The sequence below is a fragment of the Saccopteryx leptura genome, chromosome 1 (genome assembly GCF_036850995.1).
Source record: "Saccopteryx leptura isolate mSacLep1 chromosome 1, mSacLep1_pri_phased_curated, whole genome shotgun sequence".
In the NCBI taxonomy this organism is placed as follows: Eukaryota; Metazoa; Chordata; class Mammalia; order Chiroptera; family Emballonuridae; genus Saccopteryx; species Saccopteryx leptura.
This window is the reverse complement of record NC_089503.1, coordinates 87,194,971-87,213,341: the sequence shown is the minus strand read 5'-3', so window position 1 is coordinate 87,213,341 and position 18,371 is coordinate 87,194,971. Positions and strand designations below refer to the sequence as shown.

The 18,371-nt window shown below is 37.6% G+C and overlaps 2 protein-coding genes across 2 annotated transcripts in view; one reads left to right on the top strand and one right to left on the bottom strand.

Moving 5' to 3' along the window:
• CEP126 (centrosomal protein 126) overlaps window positions 1-1,125 on the bottom strand; it is a 65,387-nt gene extending 64,262 nt beyond the window's left edge. Inside the window, exon 1 of the mRNA XM_066360107.1 lies at window positions 733-1,125. Within this exon, the coding sequence (XP_066216204.1) occupies window positions 733-860 (128 nt within the window). The 5' untranslated portion in view covers window positions 861-1,125. The remainder of the gene's footprint in view (window positions 1-732) is intronic.
• A 4,777-nt stretch (window positions 1,126-5,902) lies between these two features.
• Window positions 5,903-18,371, top strand: part of ANGPTL5 (angiopoietin like 5) — a 33,417-nt gene continuing 20,948 nt past the window's right edge. Inside the window, 4 exon segments of the mRNA XM_066360106.1 lie at window positions 5,903-5,998; window positions 8,319-8,349; window positions 8,352-8,459; window positions 12,336-12,445. Coding sequence (XP_066216203.1) covers window positions 5,903-5,998; window positions 8,319-8,349; window positions 8,352-8,459; window positions 12,336-12,445 — 345 coding nt within the window.

Sequence of the window (18,371 nt, the reverse complement as noted above, 5' to 3'; positions counted from 1 at the left end):
TAATTATCGTGACATTCTCTGAAGGAATAAACATGGTTTACATATTTTGAAAATAGAACTCTCACTTTTCCGATATTCTACCATGCAGTCAACAGCTACATCAATGGTGGACTCGACCAATTCTTAGAAAAAGGTCAGAGATAATCCAGCATGAAGCATCCAGGTCCTTTGCTTCGCATTTTCTCTGTGCTGTCTCTCTGACGACAGACTAGGCAGGATGGAAAACAAAATAAAATACCCAACTGTGCTAGGCTTTCGCAGCTTTGGTAAATGAATTAGCAGTGTGTTAGGTTAACTGTTAAAACAGGCACTTTCAATATAGCAAATCATTTTACTTACTTATGGAATTCTCTCCAAGTAGCATGATTAATCTGGAGGAGAATATGAAGTAAAGGGCATATGGTATAATTCTAGAAGGCAAGAAGACAATATCCAAAGAATACACAGTTTAGGTACCGTAAAATTTGCAAAATATTTTACACGAAATTGAAGAATGGGAGTGAGATAGCCAGCAAGGTGCCGGGGGAAGGAGTCATAGCATAAAATGGTATAATTTCAGGTGTAAGGGGGAGCAAGGACAGGGCTAAGCACTCATCCGCACTAAGATGACCGGCTAGTTTCCACGACCTTGCGTCAGTGGCAGCGGGAGTCTCATGAAAAAAAAAAAAGAAAAAAAAGATGGGCCTCGCTTCCAACACGCTACTCGCAGCCGCGGTCGGGAAAAAAGGATACAGGTAAGCGCCACGTCGCAGACGCTCCCCGCTCGGCCAAGGGCTGAGGGGGGCTCTGCCGCGGGTGTCCGAGGACTCAGCGCCCAGTCCCGCGACCGCGCTCCGGGCGCCGGGCCTCCCGGTCGGCATCCTTCACCTCTGCGCCGCCTCGGGGCTCCCTAGCGCCTCCCTCATGGCAGCTCCGCTCCTCCTCCGCCTCCTCCGCCTCCCCCCCCCTCCTCCTCGGCCCCTGCCCACACTCAGTCTCTCAAGTCTCAAGTCACGGGCGCTGAAGAGTTGACCGCGGCAGCTGTGGTTCGCGCTCAGCAGCGATGGTGGCTGTGGTAGCGAAGGCAGCCGCGGCGGCGAACTTGCCCGGCAATGGGAAACGTGGTGGCAGCAGCTCCACCACCGACGCCGCCATCTTGACAACCAACCGACGCCGCGTCCTTGGCGACAGAAACCAGGGTGTCGGGGCGGGGCGGGGCGTGCGCCCGAGGCAGCCAATAGGAGGCTTCAGCGGCTCCGCCTGCTCCACCCTGCTGGCGGCGGTTGGGAACTCGAGCATCTCCAGGGACTCGAGTCTTACGGAGATTTCAGCTGTGCGTCAGAATCTGACTCAGATCCATCTTTTTATGAAGATGTTTCCGTGGGGGTATTGAGAGTGACGAAGCACAGTAAGATGCAAACCCCCCCAAATACAGCCACCGTGGGGACTCTGAAATAATTGCCTCCGGGATAATTCAGGGGTAGGATTTGTTGTTGAACTACCAAATCCTGTTGTGGGGTTTGAGTTGTGAGTCTGTGGGTTAGCCTATTTACAAACACCATCTCTTTTAAAAAGCTTCTGAAGTGGAAATTTCCTTTCTCTGTATTCTTTCTCCCAAACTCCACGATACTTTTGCCATTCCTTCTACAGTCATCTTCCTGGCCGTTTCCCTACTTAAAAGGCTTACATTTCAAAGGCTCCTAGCGGTGCCTCCCTTGCTGCCAGATTCTGGAAATAGACCATCGCAGCATCGGTGGCCTGGAGAGAAGTCCAGGTTTAACCTAGCAATCTCCTGGGAAGACAAGCTAAAAGCGATCATATTGAAATTGTTTCAGGAGGTATGGTAAATTGAATGGATTTTGCAGTCATCAGTTTAATGCTATGCAAAAGAAAATTTGAAAAAGGCTGAAACTTTCTGTTGGAGTCCGTTATAAAAGTACGGTATATATAAATTCTGACTGTATTTCAGACATTTTTGTTTTGTTTTGGTAGAAAAACTCCCAGATTGGAAGCAGAATGTAGAAACCAAATAAAGATCACTCATTATTCAAATGTTTCTGCCTTTGTGAATCAATTTGTTCATTTTTAGAGTTCAAATAATAAACTTTTCCAGCTGAAACTCTTTAAGCAGAGTTTTTGTAAAGTTGGATGCAATAACTCAAATTGAAATGTGCTCTGGTGACAGATTTTAAAGTGCCACAACAAATCCAGTTTTGATTTAGAACACAAAGTACATAAGCCCCCTTCAGGACAATGCCAAGAAGATAAAATTTTGGCAAAGAAAAGCGAAATGTGTACACTTGGATGATTATTATCTTGGCAAGTTTTTAACAGGTTTAGCCACAGGCATTGACCTTGATTATATTCCCATTGCTATTGTCTGTTTCTCTGTTTCTAAGAGCCTTTTAGAGAAATGATGGTGAAAGAGAGAGAGGGAGCAATGTAGGGCAGTGCAAAGTAAAAATAAAAGGGAGAAGGTTGTGTTGCTGTTTGAAGTACTTAGGCTAACCTTCCTGAAAGTATAGCTTTTGCTATGTTATTAGTGTCTCATAACTCCTAGGTACCTTATTGCTTTGTAGCCTGGTATATTAGCATTAAGGAGCATGACTTGATTGCCTACAAATATTTGCTTTTATAAACAGTCTTCATTCATATATTGCTTTACAATAACCAGGAAGAAAATAAATTTTAAACACAGTGTTGCCAACTATTTTTGTAAATCACAGGAACTAATTTTTGGCCTTTAAATTATTTCTTTCTTCAAAATATTAAGCAGGTTTTCCATATTTTATTTAAGTTATATAGTATTAGATTCTAAAAAAGTTTTTAAGATGAGATATTGAATAATAGAAAGATAATTTTAAGTTATTTATAATTTTTTTCTCTTGACAGAAGTAAATATGTTTGAAGCAATAAAAATAATATACTAAAATTCTTATGTTTTGTCAGAAGAGACATTTTTATTAAATACAATGCTTAATCCTTCCTTACTCCAAAATGATAAAATAATTCTTTTTTAAAAAAAATTAAGGAAATATACATTGAGCATGTGCCAAGCACTTTCTAGGTGCTGAGGATACAGTGGTGAACAAAACTCCCAAGTCCTTTATGCTTATGGAATTTGTATCATATTTATATTTTCTTCCCCACCAGAATAGATCATGTAATGAAAACTGTTTCAGTGAAAAATGGAGTAGTGTAGGGGGATAGAGACTGATATCAGTTGTATTTTAGGTAGAGTGCTCAAGGAGGTCCGCTGAGAAAGGGAAATTAGGGCAGAGCTCTGAAAGAACAAAGGAGGTTGTCATTCAAATATCTGAATAAAGAGTATTTTGACAAAGGATGCTATAAGTTCAAAAGGCTTTGAGGGCAGTGTTTTATTGGATGTGTTTAAAGAACAGAAACAAGACCACTGTGTTTAGAACAGAGTGAAGGAAGAGAAGTGTGCTAGTTAATGAGATTGGAGAAGTACATGAAGGATGTACTTTAGATTTAGTGGAAACTTATACAGTATGCAAGAAATTAATATAAAATTCAACTTACAATGGAAGAAATGTCATTGGAGAATTTTGAATAAGACTGTAATATGATCTAACTTAGCCTTTAAAAAGGATCACACTAGCTGCTGTGGGAGATTTAGACTATAGTTGATAAGACAAGAAGCAATAAGGCTAGTAGTTTGAATGTTAGTATAGTTGGTTAGGTGAGAGATTATAGGATGTGGGCTACCATGGTAGTAATGGGAGTAGCAAGAGTGTTCAAAATTTTAATCTTTAAAGATTACTTTTTTAAAAATTTTTTTAAAAATTTTATTTATTCATTTTAGAGAGGAGAGAGAAAGGGAGAGAGAGAGACAGAGGGAGAGAGAGAGGAGAGAGAGCCAGAGAGAGAAGGTGGGGAGGAGCTGGAAGCATCAACTCCCATATGTGCCTTGACCAGGCAAGCCCAGGGTTTCGAACCGGCGACCTCAGCATTTCCAGGTCGACACTTTATCCACTGCGCCACCACAGGTCAGGCCCCAAATTTTAATCTTGAACCCATAAAATTGATGAATGTGATATGTGAACAGGAAAAAAAGAGTAAAATGTGACTCTCAGATTTGGAACTGGAACAACTGATGAAAGGGTATTGCCATTTGCTAAGATAGGGAGGATAGGATGATGGTAGGAGAAGGAATGAGATTTAGGCTTCAAACATGTAAAATGTGAGATGCCTATTAGACACCAACTTTATTAACATGGTCTCTAAATTGTTTATGTTCTATTTACCAAAGAAACAAGTAATATTACTGCTATAACATTGTGAGTTATACAATAAAGCAGCCCATGATGAACAATTTATTGAGGTTTCACCTTCATCTTGGCTGGGGCTATCTTTTTCCATCTTCTGCTGAAGTTAAAAAAATTATTTTTGAATTTGTCTCTGGGCAAGCTGTAAAAGAACAAAGAATTTTAACATCTAGTTGATTAAAAATTGGTAAAAGTTCTACCATCTTCATTTCAATTTCATAAGATTTCAACTAGAAATTTAAGGTTAAAGAAATATACTCATCTACTCCTAATAGAGTTTTTAAAGGTCATTGTAGTGTCAACAATGTTAGAATTGTATTAATTGATCAAGTCAAATAATAGCAATGACACTACCGAACATTTGAGTGCTTGTTGTTTTCCATGTACTGTGTTAAGTGCTTGCATGTATTAAATCATTTTATCCACAAAATCATTCCCATTCTTCAAAGGCAGTAATTAAGCTGCAGTGATATTAAGTATCTTTGCCCAAGTCTCCAGACCAGGGAGTTGGAGAATCAAGATTAAAACCCAGGCAGTCTGATCCCAGAGCCAGCACTCCCAAACACCCCATACTGCCTCATTGGAGAAACTCAGAGAAAGCTTCGCTAGGTTTAGAGATAAGAGTTGTTTAGGTTTAAATAATAGGTGGTGAGGAAATAAAGCAGAGAATAGAGGATTAATTTAAGATATGACTCATTAATTTATATTTGAGTGCCTATTGTATACCAATCACTATGTTAGAACCGTAAAAACTAGGATCCCTGCTCTGTGATTCTCAGGCTAGGAAAGGAAATGGAGAAAAATAATACCTTGAACAGGAATCAAGACTCTGGAAAGTTTTGCTTCGTCTCTTAATTTTAAGATAGTGAAGACTTAGGCATGTTTATATAATGAAGAGAAAGAGCCATTGTATGGAGAATGAGGACTGGTCACAGACATTGGTCTATCAACTTTCAGAGAGTGGTAATTTTCAATAACATTAGTTCCCTGTGTTCAAACATGTTCAAGTTTTAGCAATATAGATGTAAAACATATAAATCAATTAGAGTTCCAGAAATTTGGCATTTATGAGGCTAGTATGACCATCACTGATATCTAAGTTCAATTAGAAGCATAAAACATATTTTAGCTCTGAATTACCTATCTGCTTCCACATTGATTAAATTTCTACTTAGTATTTTGTAGAAATAGTTCCAAGTAACCCTGTTCCCACTCCATCACTCATTTCTACTTTTATTATTTTTATTTAAGTCAGTCCACAGTTATTGAGGTATATTTTTCAAAGGCATTTTCTCTAATGCAAAATAAAATCTGACTCATAAAAACTAGAGGAATTTATAAATTCATGATCTATCTTTCTATTGCCCATATTCCAAAGGCATGAATTTAAAATGAATGCATGTAGTGATAAAAAGAAGACTTTTATAACTTCAAGTGACAGAATCTCTAGAGGCTACCTTGTTTTTCATATGACGAGTGTTGTTTCAAATGCAGGCATGGAAACCAGTAAGTATTGGCTTCTGTTTTTGTTGTACACCTGCCAGAAGTTTTTGTCTGAAAACTCTATGCACTGTAGTTCTTTCCACAGAGAGCGTACTGATATTTGAAGCAGCTTTTATTTCTCCAAGAAAAATATGATGTATCTTTCCCACGTCTTGCTCTTGTTCTTAAATATATGTATTTTTATTTGTGGAGAAACTATACAAGGTAACTGTGTACATCAATCTATGGTAAGAATTTCAGCAATATTATTTTAGCTAAGAAAGGATGATTATACAGTTTTAAAAGATTTTTATTAGATGTTTGAAAAGATTAATCATACTACCCTAGATAATTTATGGAAAAATTAAAGTGTTTATTCAAAAATGCTGAAACTTTGCTTAAATGATGTTGTTTTTAAACAGGAAACCATAGACTGAGGATTGACTCAACCCATTTTTTTGTGAAAATATTTTAAAGAAGTTGTAGGCCTAGGTTAAAAACAGCCATCTATTTCTGATTAACTTTGATAATGAACTATCTAATAGGTAATAAAAAAAGTCACTTTACTTAAAAATAAATATTCTATAACTTTCATATTTCAAATATAATCTCATGAGTGTTACCTAGGATATTAGACAATTTTATTTAAAACAATGTCAGAATAATAGCTAATATATACAATAGTATGAGTAGATGGGGAGTTGAATGCTACATATTTAAATGTTGGTTTATAATTTTAAAATATTATAAAATGTATTTACCACTGTATGGAGACCAGATTCTGAAATTCCAAGGGTAATGAAAAATAAATTCTACAAAAGTTACATAAACATTAATAATTTAATTCTCTAAAATATTAAATATTTAAGAATCTTATTTAAATATGAAAAAATATACTTCTAACCTGGGTTTTTGGAAACATCTAGTGTGTTAGTCAGGAGCAAGAAGTTAAAGATAGATTTATGTAACAAAATGTGTTTATCTTTTTGGGGCGAATATCTTTTATAATATGATTAACTTTTTACCTCTCTCTCAATATCCAGGTCAAAGGAAAACAAAGCTTGTAATTATTAATATTTTAAAAATAACACTTTTTTAAGTTCTATACAACTTATATCAAAAAAATTTTTTAACAGTGAAGAAACCATAGTACCAACAAGAATAGATACTTTTGGAATGACTACTGTAGTTGGCTTTTTAGAATGACATCTGCTGTTGATTGTGTAAAGCAAAATTTCATGTTTTCCTGTGATTACTGATACCTCTCAAGTCTATGAATACTTTACTTTTAAATCTCTAAATTATACAAAAGTGACAATTATCCTACACATTTCTTCACCCCCTTACCCCTCAACATGATTCTTAATAATTGGTGGTAGAAACTCCATTTGGCATAGAACTGTTGTAGGTATCTCAAAGGAATCCTCTTAGTTCATGTTCAAGGAATTTCAAATTGCAAGATTCCCAAAAGGAAGGCCTAGCACGGTATCAAACACACAAATGTCTAGAAGTTAAAGCCACACAGAGTCACAGTTATAAAAAGTAAAGTCTAAAGGCAGTTTGTTTCTCCATATCTGTGGGTTTTGCCTTCACAGATTCAGCTAACTGCAGATTGAAAATATTTGGAAAAAAAGTTATGTTAATGCTGACCTTGCCATAAAGTTAGGGTTATGATAGTTGCATCTGTACTAAATGAGTTCAAACTTATTTGGTCATTATTCCCTAAACAATATACTATAAGTACTATTTATGCAACATTTACATTGTATTAGATATTAAAACTAATCTACATAGGATTTAAAGTGTATTGGAAGATGTATGTAGGTTATATGCAAATACTATGTCTTTTGGGTATCTACAAGGGTCTTGGAACCAATCCCTGTGGATACCAAGGGATGACTGTAAGTCCTTTTGGAATTTAAGAAAAAAGAGAACAGGCCCTGGCTGGTTGGCTCAGCAGCAGAGCATTGACCCGGCATGTAGAAGTCCTGGGTTTGATTCCCAGTCAGAGCACACAGGAGAAGTGACCATCTGCTTCTCCACCCCTTTCCTTTCTCTCTTTCTCTTCTCCTCCTGCAGCCATGGCTCAAGTTGTTTGAGCCAGTTGGATCTGGGCACTGAGCACTGAGGATATCTCCATGGCATTGCCTCAGGCACTAAAAATATCTCAGTTGCCGAGCAATGAAGCAACACCCCCAGATGGGCAGAGAGTATCACCTGGTAGGGGGCTTGCTGAGTGGATCCGGGTTAGGGCACATGCAGGAGTCTGTCTCTGCCCCCTTGCCTCTCACTTAATAAAAAAATAAAAAAATAAAAAAGAAAAAGAAAAAAAGGAAAAAGAGGACAGAAAAAGTATTGAATTAACAAATATTTGTTATTCATACTCAAAATCTACCTATAGGGTTTACTAATGAAAGTTTGAGCTAACCAATTTATTAATGGTTTTTCTTTTTCTATCAGTCATTCTTGTTATGTCCTGAAATCTCATATTTTCTCTTTAACCTTTTTATTTATTGTGTATTTGGCCATATAACATGCTTTATATATTTTTATTTCTATTGTTTAAAGGATTCTCCAGTAAACATTGTAGAAGATGTATCTATGCAAAAAATGAAAGTGAAAGTAATGTTACTGTATATAAGGAAGATTGTGAGGAATCATGTGATATTAAAACTAAAATTACATGAGAAGAAAAACATTTCATGTATAGTAAGTATACAAATAACCACAATTACAAAGCTGTATGATTTTATTTTTTCTAGTGTAGACATAGAAAAAATATGCTTTAGCTTTTGTTTGGGTCATTTTATGTATGTCCTGATCATCCTAGGCCAGAGGTGTTTATGTGTTTGACACATAGTATGTGCTTAGCAAATACTTGGTAAATGAACACATCCTTCTTCTATATAGGCCTGTGGCATCCATAGACCACAGAAGGAAGGGGCAAACCAAAGTGCACTGATAGTAGTATTATATCAATTTGCCTAGAACTATTTTCATATTCCATTTGAGACAATAGAAAATTTCACCTTAGTTTTGAAGGGGGAATTCATTAATAACTGCTACAATGTTATATGATAAATTCACAGCAATTTATGTAACAAAGTATAAAAAAGAAAACATTTTAAAATCTCAAATTTTGTATAAAACTATTTAGTAACAATGTAGTAATTTTGATGGTCTATTACAGTGATGGGCAATCTTTTGAGCTTGGTGTATCAAAATTCGCCAAAAAACGGAGCATAACTCAGGTGGTGTGTCACTTCGAGAAAAAAACTATAATTTTGTGATTTTTATAGTTTAAATAACAAAAATTATAATTGTAATATATAACGGTATTTAATAAACCAAATACTAATTATTTAACTTACCTGCTTAGTGACTTCTTTGTTCATCTGTCAGTCGGTTTCTTTTGTTGGTCTTGATATTATTTAACTTGTGTGGGGTGCCGTGAACTAAGATAAGTGAGGGGGAGGAGGAATTCTTTAACTAACCTGCCTATTAGTGACTTTTTTGTTGCTGAATTTCATTGGATTAATCTTCAATTGAAGGTTGGTATTTTGTATACTTCAAGCCCAAGCAAGTGCTACTAACTTCATCTGTCAATCTGTTTCTTTTGTTAGTTTTGATATCATTTAACACTGAGAATAAGGTCTCACAAAAGTATGTAAAGGGAAAAATTGTGAGTAAAGCCACTGCTATATTTTTCAGGGTGCTAAAGTGTCTGGTAATAGATTCCAGGCACTCCAAATTTCCTGTTCGTAGTGGCACTCCTCTTGATTCTCCAAGCGGCACATTTCCAGATTCTCAAGCTTTGACCTCAAGTTGACAAACACCTGAGCCCAGATGCTGTCTTGAAATGCTGCAAGTTGCATTTTATGTAAATTAAGATGGCTGCCGCTATTTCTAATGGCAGGAAACGGCACCCATAGCACAGGCCCTCGCTTCTCCTAGCCTCCCCCTCACTTATCTCAGTAATGATGGTCAATTAGAAATCCATGACACCCCAGAACAGTAGATTGGATGATGGTTGCTGTGGTTATGTGGTTGCTGGTAATGGCGATCACAGGGCCTCCAGAGGTGCATCCCCCGCAGCATTCCTCTGCTCCCTGCTCCACCAGCCAGAAGTGAGGTCAAAGATCCCCTAGTGGCCTAACCAGAAGTCCCAGAACTAGACGCTTTGTGCCAGAGTTCTGTTGTTTTGGCCTACAGACATCCGGCACAGAGTGTCTACACTACAGCAAATGTTTTATCCTTGGCTACTGTACCTGGCCGTGCAGCAGCCGAGGATGAAACGTCCTTCTCAGCATGCAGCCTTATACTTCTCTGGTAGGCAGCTGCATGCGGCTGCCTGTCATCGAAAATGGCTACGCTTGTCATAGGTTCGCCATCACGGGTCTATTATATGTACATAGGGGTTGGATGAAGGGGAATCATAAATGAGAGAGGTGATGATTTGATTCAGTTCTTACAGGGCTATGATTCTTAGGCCAGAAAGTATGTAAAGCTCACTTTAACATGTTTAATTCTATGTGTAACACAAGTGTCTTAAGCTTCTCAAACCCTCAAACCAGGGAGTAGACACAGACTTATAGAGATCAGACTGACAGCTGTCAGAAGGGAGGGACATTGCAGGGCTAGTGAAAAAGGTGAAGGGATTAAGCAAAAGAAACAAACAATAAACAAACAAACAAACAAAAAACTTATAGATACACAGACATGATTGCCAAAGGGAAAAGGGGGTGGGAGGAAGTAGAAGAGGGTATTTTCGGGGGGGGGGGGGTAAATGGTCATGGAAGGAGACTTGACTTGGGGTGGTGAATACACACATCAATATATAGATGATGTATTATAGAAATATACACCTGAAGCCTATATACTTTTATTAACCAGTGTCACTTTTAATAAGTTCAATTAAAAACAAACAAACAAATAAAAATGTTTTTTCTACAAGAAAGGGCATATTTAAAATCAGGAAGAATCTAAGAGAAAGTAACAGACTGAAAGTAAAAAAGAGAGATGAAGGCTGGGTGAGGTAGATTTTAAAATATTGAGAATTATGAATGTGATTCTACTGCTAGAGTGGAAGTTAGGATTATAGAAATAAAACAATTTTTGAAAGAATAATAAATCCAGTAATGTGAGGTTCCTTTTGTCATAGAAGACATCATCAGTATAATTAGAGAAAGTTGCATGAGGTATGAGAAATATATGATAGTCAATGTTTACTTACTGATTTTGATGGTTTTGTTGTAGAGAATGTCTTTGGTATAAGAAATACACATTGAAATACCCAGGGACATCATGGCAGCATGCTCTCAAATAGTTTAGGAAAAAAAGTTTTTTGTACTCTTCTTGCAACTATTCTGTTTTACAGTAAGACTATTTTAAAATAAAAAAACATGTTGAAAAGGAAAAAAATAATAAAAATTCAACCAGAAAACAATAAACAACAGTTTTGACTATTATTTATGATGTGGAGTTGCAATTTGTTTATATAAAAATGTGATTTAATGTAAGAAATTAAGAGAAAGGTTTATTTTTAAAATTGAATTGCATGATAGGGGATTATTGCCTTTTATTTTTTTATATAGTAAGAATCAATGAGTGTTGGATCTCCTGCTTCTGTATCTCTCATCTTAGGAAGTGAAAATTGATATTCAGAATGTTATCTCTCAATTAAATTGTTGGAGGTTATCTAAATTATCAGTGTAAATCCAGTAGCCAGGCCACCATCACAGCCGCCTGGCCAATGCAGGTTCACATTTGATTCAGACAGATGGTAATGAAACAACAGAGCCAAGACCTGGTGGGCCATTACCTTTAATCCTAGCTTGCACCCGGCAGGCAAGAAATACACACAGTGGGAAAAAACTTCCTTTTCCATTCAGGGCTCCCAAAGCCACTGACTTATCAAGTTTCCTAGAATCAAAGGTTTCTACATAACCAGCCTTATTCAAAACTGTCCCCCATCTTCTTCTCTCCGCACAAACTCTGCACAAACTGGCTTCTCTTTCAGCACTCCACCACCTTGGCTGCTTCTCCTTGTAATGCTAATTTCAGGAACCGAGCGAGAGAGCTCCTGGTCTGCCCCATTTTATAGTGTAGAAATCAAAACCTTTAAACCTACATACAAATAAGGAAGTCTCTGATACAAAGTCACTTATCTGAGGCATAAATGGGATTCCTCATAAGAGTGCACCACCCCACATCATGCAACAGTCAAGCATGTGGGGAAAAGCTTAGTGTTGAGAAGATTTTAGTATTAAAAGGGTGGGAAAGGCTTAGGCTATAAGGACCCTGCCTACTTACAGCCTGTCCCCCACACCCAATGCAAACTATAAGCAAGCAAACATATACATCATATTTGCAAACTTATTTGACCCACAATCACGAAGCATAGTTTTATTAAGAAGTGTTAAAACAGTTGTGTTCTCGGTTAATCCTTAGTAGTACAAAAAATATTTAGATAGAGATATTATTGTTTACACATTTATCCAAAATTATGTGATTTCATTATTTTTCAGTGTTATTAGTTTCTATAACAACTTAATATTTACCAAATACTTTCTATTATGATTTAAGGTAATTTGCAAAGTTCTATTGCTTCTTATACACGAAGTGCCAAAAAACTACTAAGAAATATAATGGATGAGCAGCAAGCTTCCTTGGATTATTTATCTAGTCAGATATGGGTTTTTGGTATTGTGTTGTTATTGTATTTGCACAATGATATAGTTAGCTAGAGGTACCATCATTTAATTTTTTGATGCATTTATGTCCAGACATCTGTTTAGTGTATACTATATTGGAGACACCATAGTAAGCCTCAGGCAAACAAAAAGTAATAACAAAAAAAAAATGGACCTTTTCTTAAGAGTTGTCAGTCTAGAAGAGCAGAATAATGTATTGAAAATGTTTGGAATTCAGTTGGAATGACACAAAAGAGATATTTAAGATTCAAGATGGAAGAAACCTTCTAAGATGATAGAGCTTGTGAGCTAAGTCATGGAAGATGAATAAATGCTTCAAAGGTCACAAAGGTTGGAAAATAAGGGTAGGGCATTGCAATCTGTGGAAATACTTGGAGTGGTGCAGGGATGGAGTGGCTGTTAAGTTAAGGATGTAGAAGGAAAACTGACTTAAACGAATAGGAATTAAATCATGTCACCCCAACTCTGGGGAGAGACACAGAGGGATAGCTACCAAAATCTCTGTGCTGAGTCATTCTCCCATAATGCAGTTACCATCATTCTTGGGCAGAGCACTCCCCTCCCTGTGGCATTAGCCTGGGGGAAAGAAATTTTCTCCACCCTGGAGAGATTAGATACTGCTGAGGAGTCAGCAGCCTTGGCCAGGGAGGAGAGGTCTGGACAGACTTATGGAGTGACAGTGACTCAGTTGTCTGGCTTTGAGGTGGAAGCAATTCTCCTCACTTTCCTATGAATCTTTCTGGAGCTTCCTTATCATGGCAAATCAATAGAACTACCCTTTTGACAGCCAGCAGATCCACAGTCTGGGCTTCAAGGTTCCACCTTTCTGACTCCTAATGCTCTGCCTTGCTGAGTTTGAGGGAAAAATTGAGACAGAGTTAAACCTGTGACTCTGGGGTAGGGCCACGTCCACCACCTTCCCTGAAGGCTGACTGGCACCTCCCCATTAGGAGCGATCCAATAACTCTATCCTCCTGACTCCTCCAGAGGCTTTTGTAGTGCCAGAGCCTAATAGGAAGCTGGAGGTGAATCTCAGGGTGCCTTAGGGTTTTTGCTGACCTGCCCCTGGGACTGGTGCTGACAAAAGCTGGCATTGGTGTTCAGCTTGGTCCTTTCCGTGTGCACCTAAGCTCAGCAGAGGCTATAACAAACTATAGATCACTCGTAGCTCCAAACAGGTGGCTGAGGGCTAGTAACAAGCAGTGTCTTACATTGGCCTGCACCAGTTCCCTCCAAAGAGGCCTAGAACCAACACATCCAGTAGTCAGCTTCAGACAACATCACAAGCTGTATCTTATTAGCTTTACAAGCAGCATATCCAAAGAGAAAGTTCATTAGGCACCAAACCCAGCTGAGGCAAATCTACTCCTTATAGTCAGCTCACATGCATTGGCTGAGGTAGAACCTCACAGCCAGCCAGCCTGAGGGTCGATCCCATGCACAATGGGCTATTAACAATCAAGACTCAATTACAACAGGAGGGACCATGTAACTCACACAAAGGACATTCCTGGGAAACACAACTCAGGTGATCAAAAAGTGTATACCACTGGACCCGACAGAACAACCTACTATATAAGACCACCACAAGAAAACTGGGAATAATATCAGATCAATCTAATACATAAAAATAAACACAAAGAAGCAGATAAAATGGGGAAATAAAGAAACAGGCCTTAAATGACAGAACAAGAGCAATCTCTAGAAAAAGAGCTAACAAAAATGGACATAAGCAATTTATCAGATATTATTCAGACGATGCTCAAGAAACTAAGTGATAACTTCAACAATGAGATAGTAAGTATGAAAAATGACATAGAAATCATGAAAAGGATCTAGTCAGAAATAAATACAATATCTGACATCAAGAATACAGTTGAAGGAATAAACAGTAGTTTGGATGAAGCAGAGTATTAAATCAGTGATTTGGAATACATTTTAGAAAAAAACACCCAATCAGATCAGCAAAACTAAAAAAAAATTTAAAAGAATGAAGATAGTTTAAGACAGTGTTTTTTAACTGTTGGTTCGTGAACCAATGCTGGCCCATGAAAGAGTTAACCACCCTGATTTTGTATGAAGATTATACATCCAATGATCTTAGTCAAATTTGCGTATGTTCAGGGTGATTGCCACTTATCAACCTGTATTATTGATGAAAATACTATTAAGGTTGTTTTAGATATCTTTGGAATTTGTAGGCTTGTTCAAACAACCTTTTACACCACACAGAGCATTTACAGATCATGTGCAATAGATAGAAGGCATTCAGACAAACTTATGCAGTAGTCAACACATTGTACTTATGGAGTTTGGAATCAAGCACCAGCATGTACCCTGTTGCACTGTTATGCATGGTAACATAAACCTTTATTTGTTGTGTGTTTCTATTTCCAGCTGGCTAGGTTATTGGTCCCCAAGTGTAAAAAGATTGAAAAGCACTGGTTGCCCTGGCCGGTTGGCTCAGCGGTAGAGCGTCGGCCTAGCGTGCGGAGGACCCGGGTTCGATTCCCGGCCAGGGCACACAGGAGAAGTGCCCATTTGCTTCTCCACCCCTCCGCCGTGCTTTCCTCTCTGTCTCTCTCTTCCCCTCCCGCAGCCAAGGCTCCATTGGAGCAAAAGATGGCCCGGGTACTGGGGATGGCTCTGTGGCCTCTGCCTCAGGCGCTAGAGTGGCTCTGGTCGCAACATGGCGACGCCCAGGATGGGCAGAGCATTGCCCCCTGGTGGGCAGAGCATCGCCCCTGGTGGGCGTGCCGGGTGGATCCCGGTCGGGTGCATGCGGGAGTCTGTCTGACTGTCTCTCCCTGTTTCCAGCTTCAGAAAAATGAAAAAAAAAAAAAAAAAAAAAAAAAAAAAAAAAAGAAAAGCACTGGTTTAAGGGACCTTTGGAACAACATGAAATGTAACAACATCTGTATCATAAGGGTACCAGAAGAAGAAGACAAAGAGAGAGCAAGAGATTGAGAACCTATTTGAAGAAATAATGACCTAAGTTTCCTTAACCTGGTGAAGAATAAATACACACAGTCCAGAAAACTCAGAGACTTGCCCACACCAACACACATCATAATTAAAATGGCAAAGGTTAAGAACAAAGAGAAAATCTTAAAAGGAGCAAGAGAAAAATAGTTATCTACTTCTAAGGGAGCTCCCATTAGACAGTCAGTTGATTTCTCAACAGAAACATTTCAGGCCAAAACGGATTGGCATGAAATATTCAAAGTGATGAAAAGCAAGGATCTACAACTAAGACTACTTTACCCAGAAAGGCGATTATTTAAAAATGGAAGTGGAAATAGCTTCCATGAAAAGAAAAAGCTAAAGGAGTTCGTTACCATCAAATCAGTAATACAAGAAATGTGAAAATGCCTGCTTGAAGAAGAAAAAGAAGGAGGAGGAAAAGGAGGTGGAGAAGAAGGGGGGAGTGGGGGTGGGGGCGGAGGGTAAGGAAAAGGAAGAAGAAGAAGAAGGAGGAGGAGGAGGAGGAGGAGGAGGAGGAGAAGGAGGAGGAGGAGAAGGAGAAGAAAAAAAAAGGAACATAGTTAAAATAATAAAATGACAGTAAATACGTACCTATCAATAATTACTTTAAATGTAAATGGTTTAAACATTCCAATCAAAAGACATAAGATAGCTGTCTGAATGAGAAAGCAAGACCCATATATATACTGTGTACGAGAGACCACTTCAAAACATAAGATACACACAAATGAAAAGGAAAGGGATGAAGCCTGACATGTGATGGCATAGTGGATAAAGTGTTGACCTGGAATACTGAGGTTATAGGTGTGAAACCCTGGGCTTGTGCTCAGTTAAGGCACGTATGAGAAGAAATTACAACAACTATGAAGCAGCAAGGAGTTGATGCTTCCTGCTCCTCCCCCCTTTCTCTTTCTAGCTTCTCTTTCTAAAATCAATAAATAAAATCTTAAAAAAAATGTAAAGGGATGGAAAAAATATTTCATGCAAATGAAAACAAACAAAAAAACTGGGGTAGCAATACTTATATTTGACAAAATAGACTTTAAAACAAAGTATAATAATAGATAAAGAAGGTCACTACATATGATAAAGGGAGAAAACTAATAAAAGGATATGACTTTTGTAAATATTTATGCACCCAATGTAGGAGCACCTAAAGATATGAAATAAATCTTGATAAACATAAAGGGAGAGATCAACAGCAATACAGTCATGGTAGGGGATTTTAACACCCCATTAACATCAATGAATACATCCTCCAGACAGAAAATCAATAAAGAAAGAGCAGCTTACATATTACACAGTTGGATTTAATTACAAAGCTGGCAACATATTACACATTTGGATTTAATTGATAATTTCAGAATATTTCACCCCAAAGTAGCAGAATGTACATTCTTTTCAACGGCACATGGAACATTTTCTAAGATAGACATGTTAGAACAGGGGTCCCTAAACTTTTTACACAGGGGGCCAGTTCACTGTCCCTCAGACGGTTGGAGGGCCAGACTATAAAAAAAACTATGAACAAATCCCTATGCACACTGCACACATCTTATTTTAAAGTCAGAAAACAAAACGGGAACAAATATAATATTTGAAATAAAGAACAAGTAAATTTAAATCCACAAACTGACCAGTATTTCAATGGGAACTATGCTCCTCTCACTGACCACCAATGAAGGAGGTGCCCCTTCCGGAAGTGCGGCGGGGGGCCGGATAAATGGCCTCAGGGGACCGCATGCGGCCCGCGGGCTGTAGTTTGGGGACCCCTGTGTTAGAACATAAAACAAGTCTCAATAAATTTAAGAAGATTGAAATCACATCAAGCACCTTCTCTGACCATAATGGTGCGAAACTAGAAATCAATTATAAGGTCCACCCCCCCAAAGAAAGACACATAAAGGCATGTGTGCTAAATACCAGGTTACTAAACAATGAATGGGTTAAAAGTGACATCAAGGAAGAAATCACAAGATACCTTGAAACAAATGAAAATGAGAAAACAACCCCAAATCTATGAGACACAGCAAAAGCAATCCTAAGAGGGAGATTTATAGCATTATATGCCTACCTCAAGAAACAAGGAAAATCCCCAATGAACAATCTAAACTTATACTTAAAGGAACTTAAAAAAGAACAATAAAGCCCAAAGTGAGTAGAAAGAAAGTAAATAATAAAGAAAAGAAAAGAAAGAAATAAAAATAGAGACTAAAATAGTACAAAAAATCAATGAAACTAAGAGCAGGTTCTTGGAAAAGATAAACAAGATTGACAAAGCAATAACCAGACTCAAGAAAAAAAGAGACTGGACCCAAATAAATAAAATTAGAGATGAATGAGAAAACTAACAACAGATACCAAAGAATTACAAAGCACTGCAAGAAAATATTATAAAAATCATATACCAACAAAATGACCAATCTGCATGAAATAAGTATATTTCTAGAAACATATAATGTTTTGAAACTGAATCAGGAAGAATCAGATAATCTGAATGGACAGATTACATACAGTGAAATTGAAGCTGTAATAAAAAAACCAAAAGTCCTTGATCAAATGGCTTTATTGGTAAATTTTACCAAGTATTCATAAAAGAATCAACACTTCTCCTTCTCAAAATATTCCAAAAAATTTAAGAGAAGAGGGGACTCCCAAGCTCATTTTACCAAGCCAGAATTATTCTAACTTCAAAACCAGATAAAAACACTACAAAGAAAGAACATTATAGGCCAGTAATCCCTCATGAACATAAATGTTAAATCCTCAAGAAAATGTTAGCAAACCAGATACAGCAATATATTAAAAGGTCATACATACACCATGATCAAGTGGGATTTATTCCAGGGATGCAAGGTTGGTAGACCATCTACAAATCAACAAATGTAATACACCACATAAAGAAAATGGAGGATATAAATTG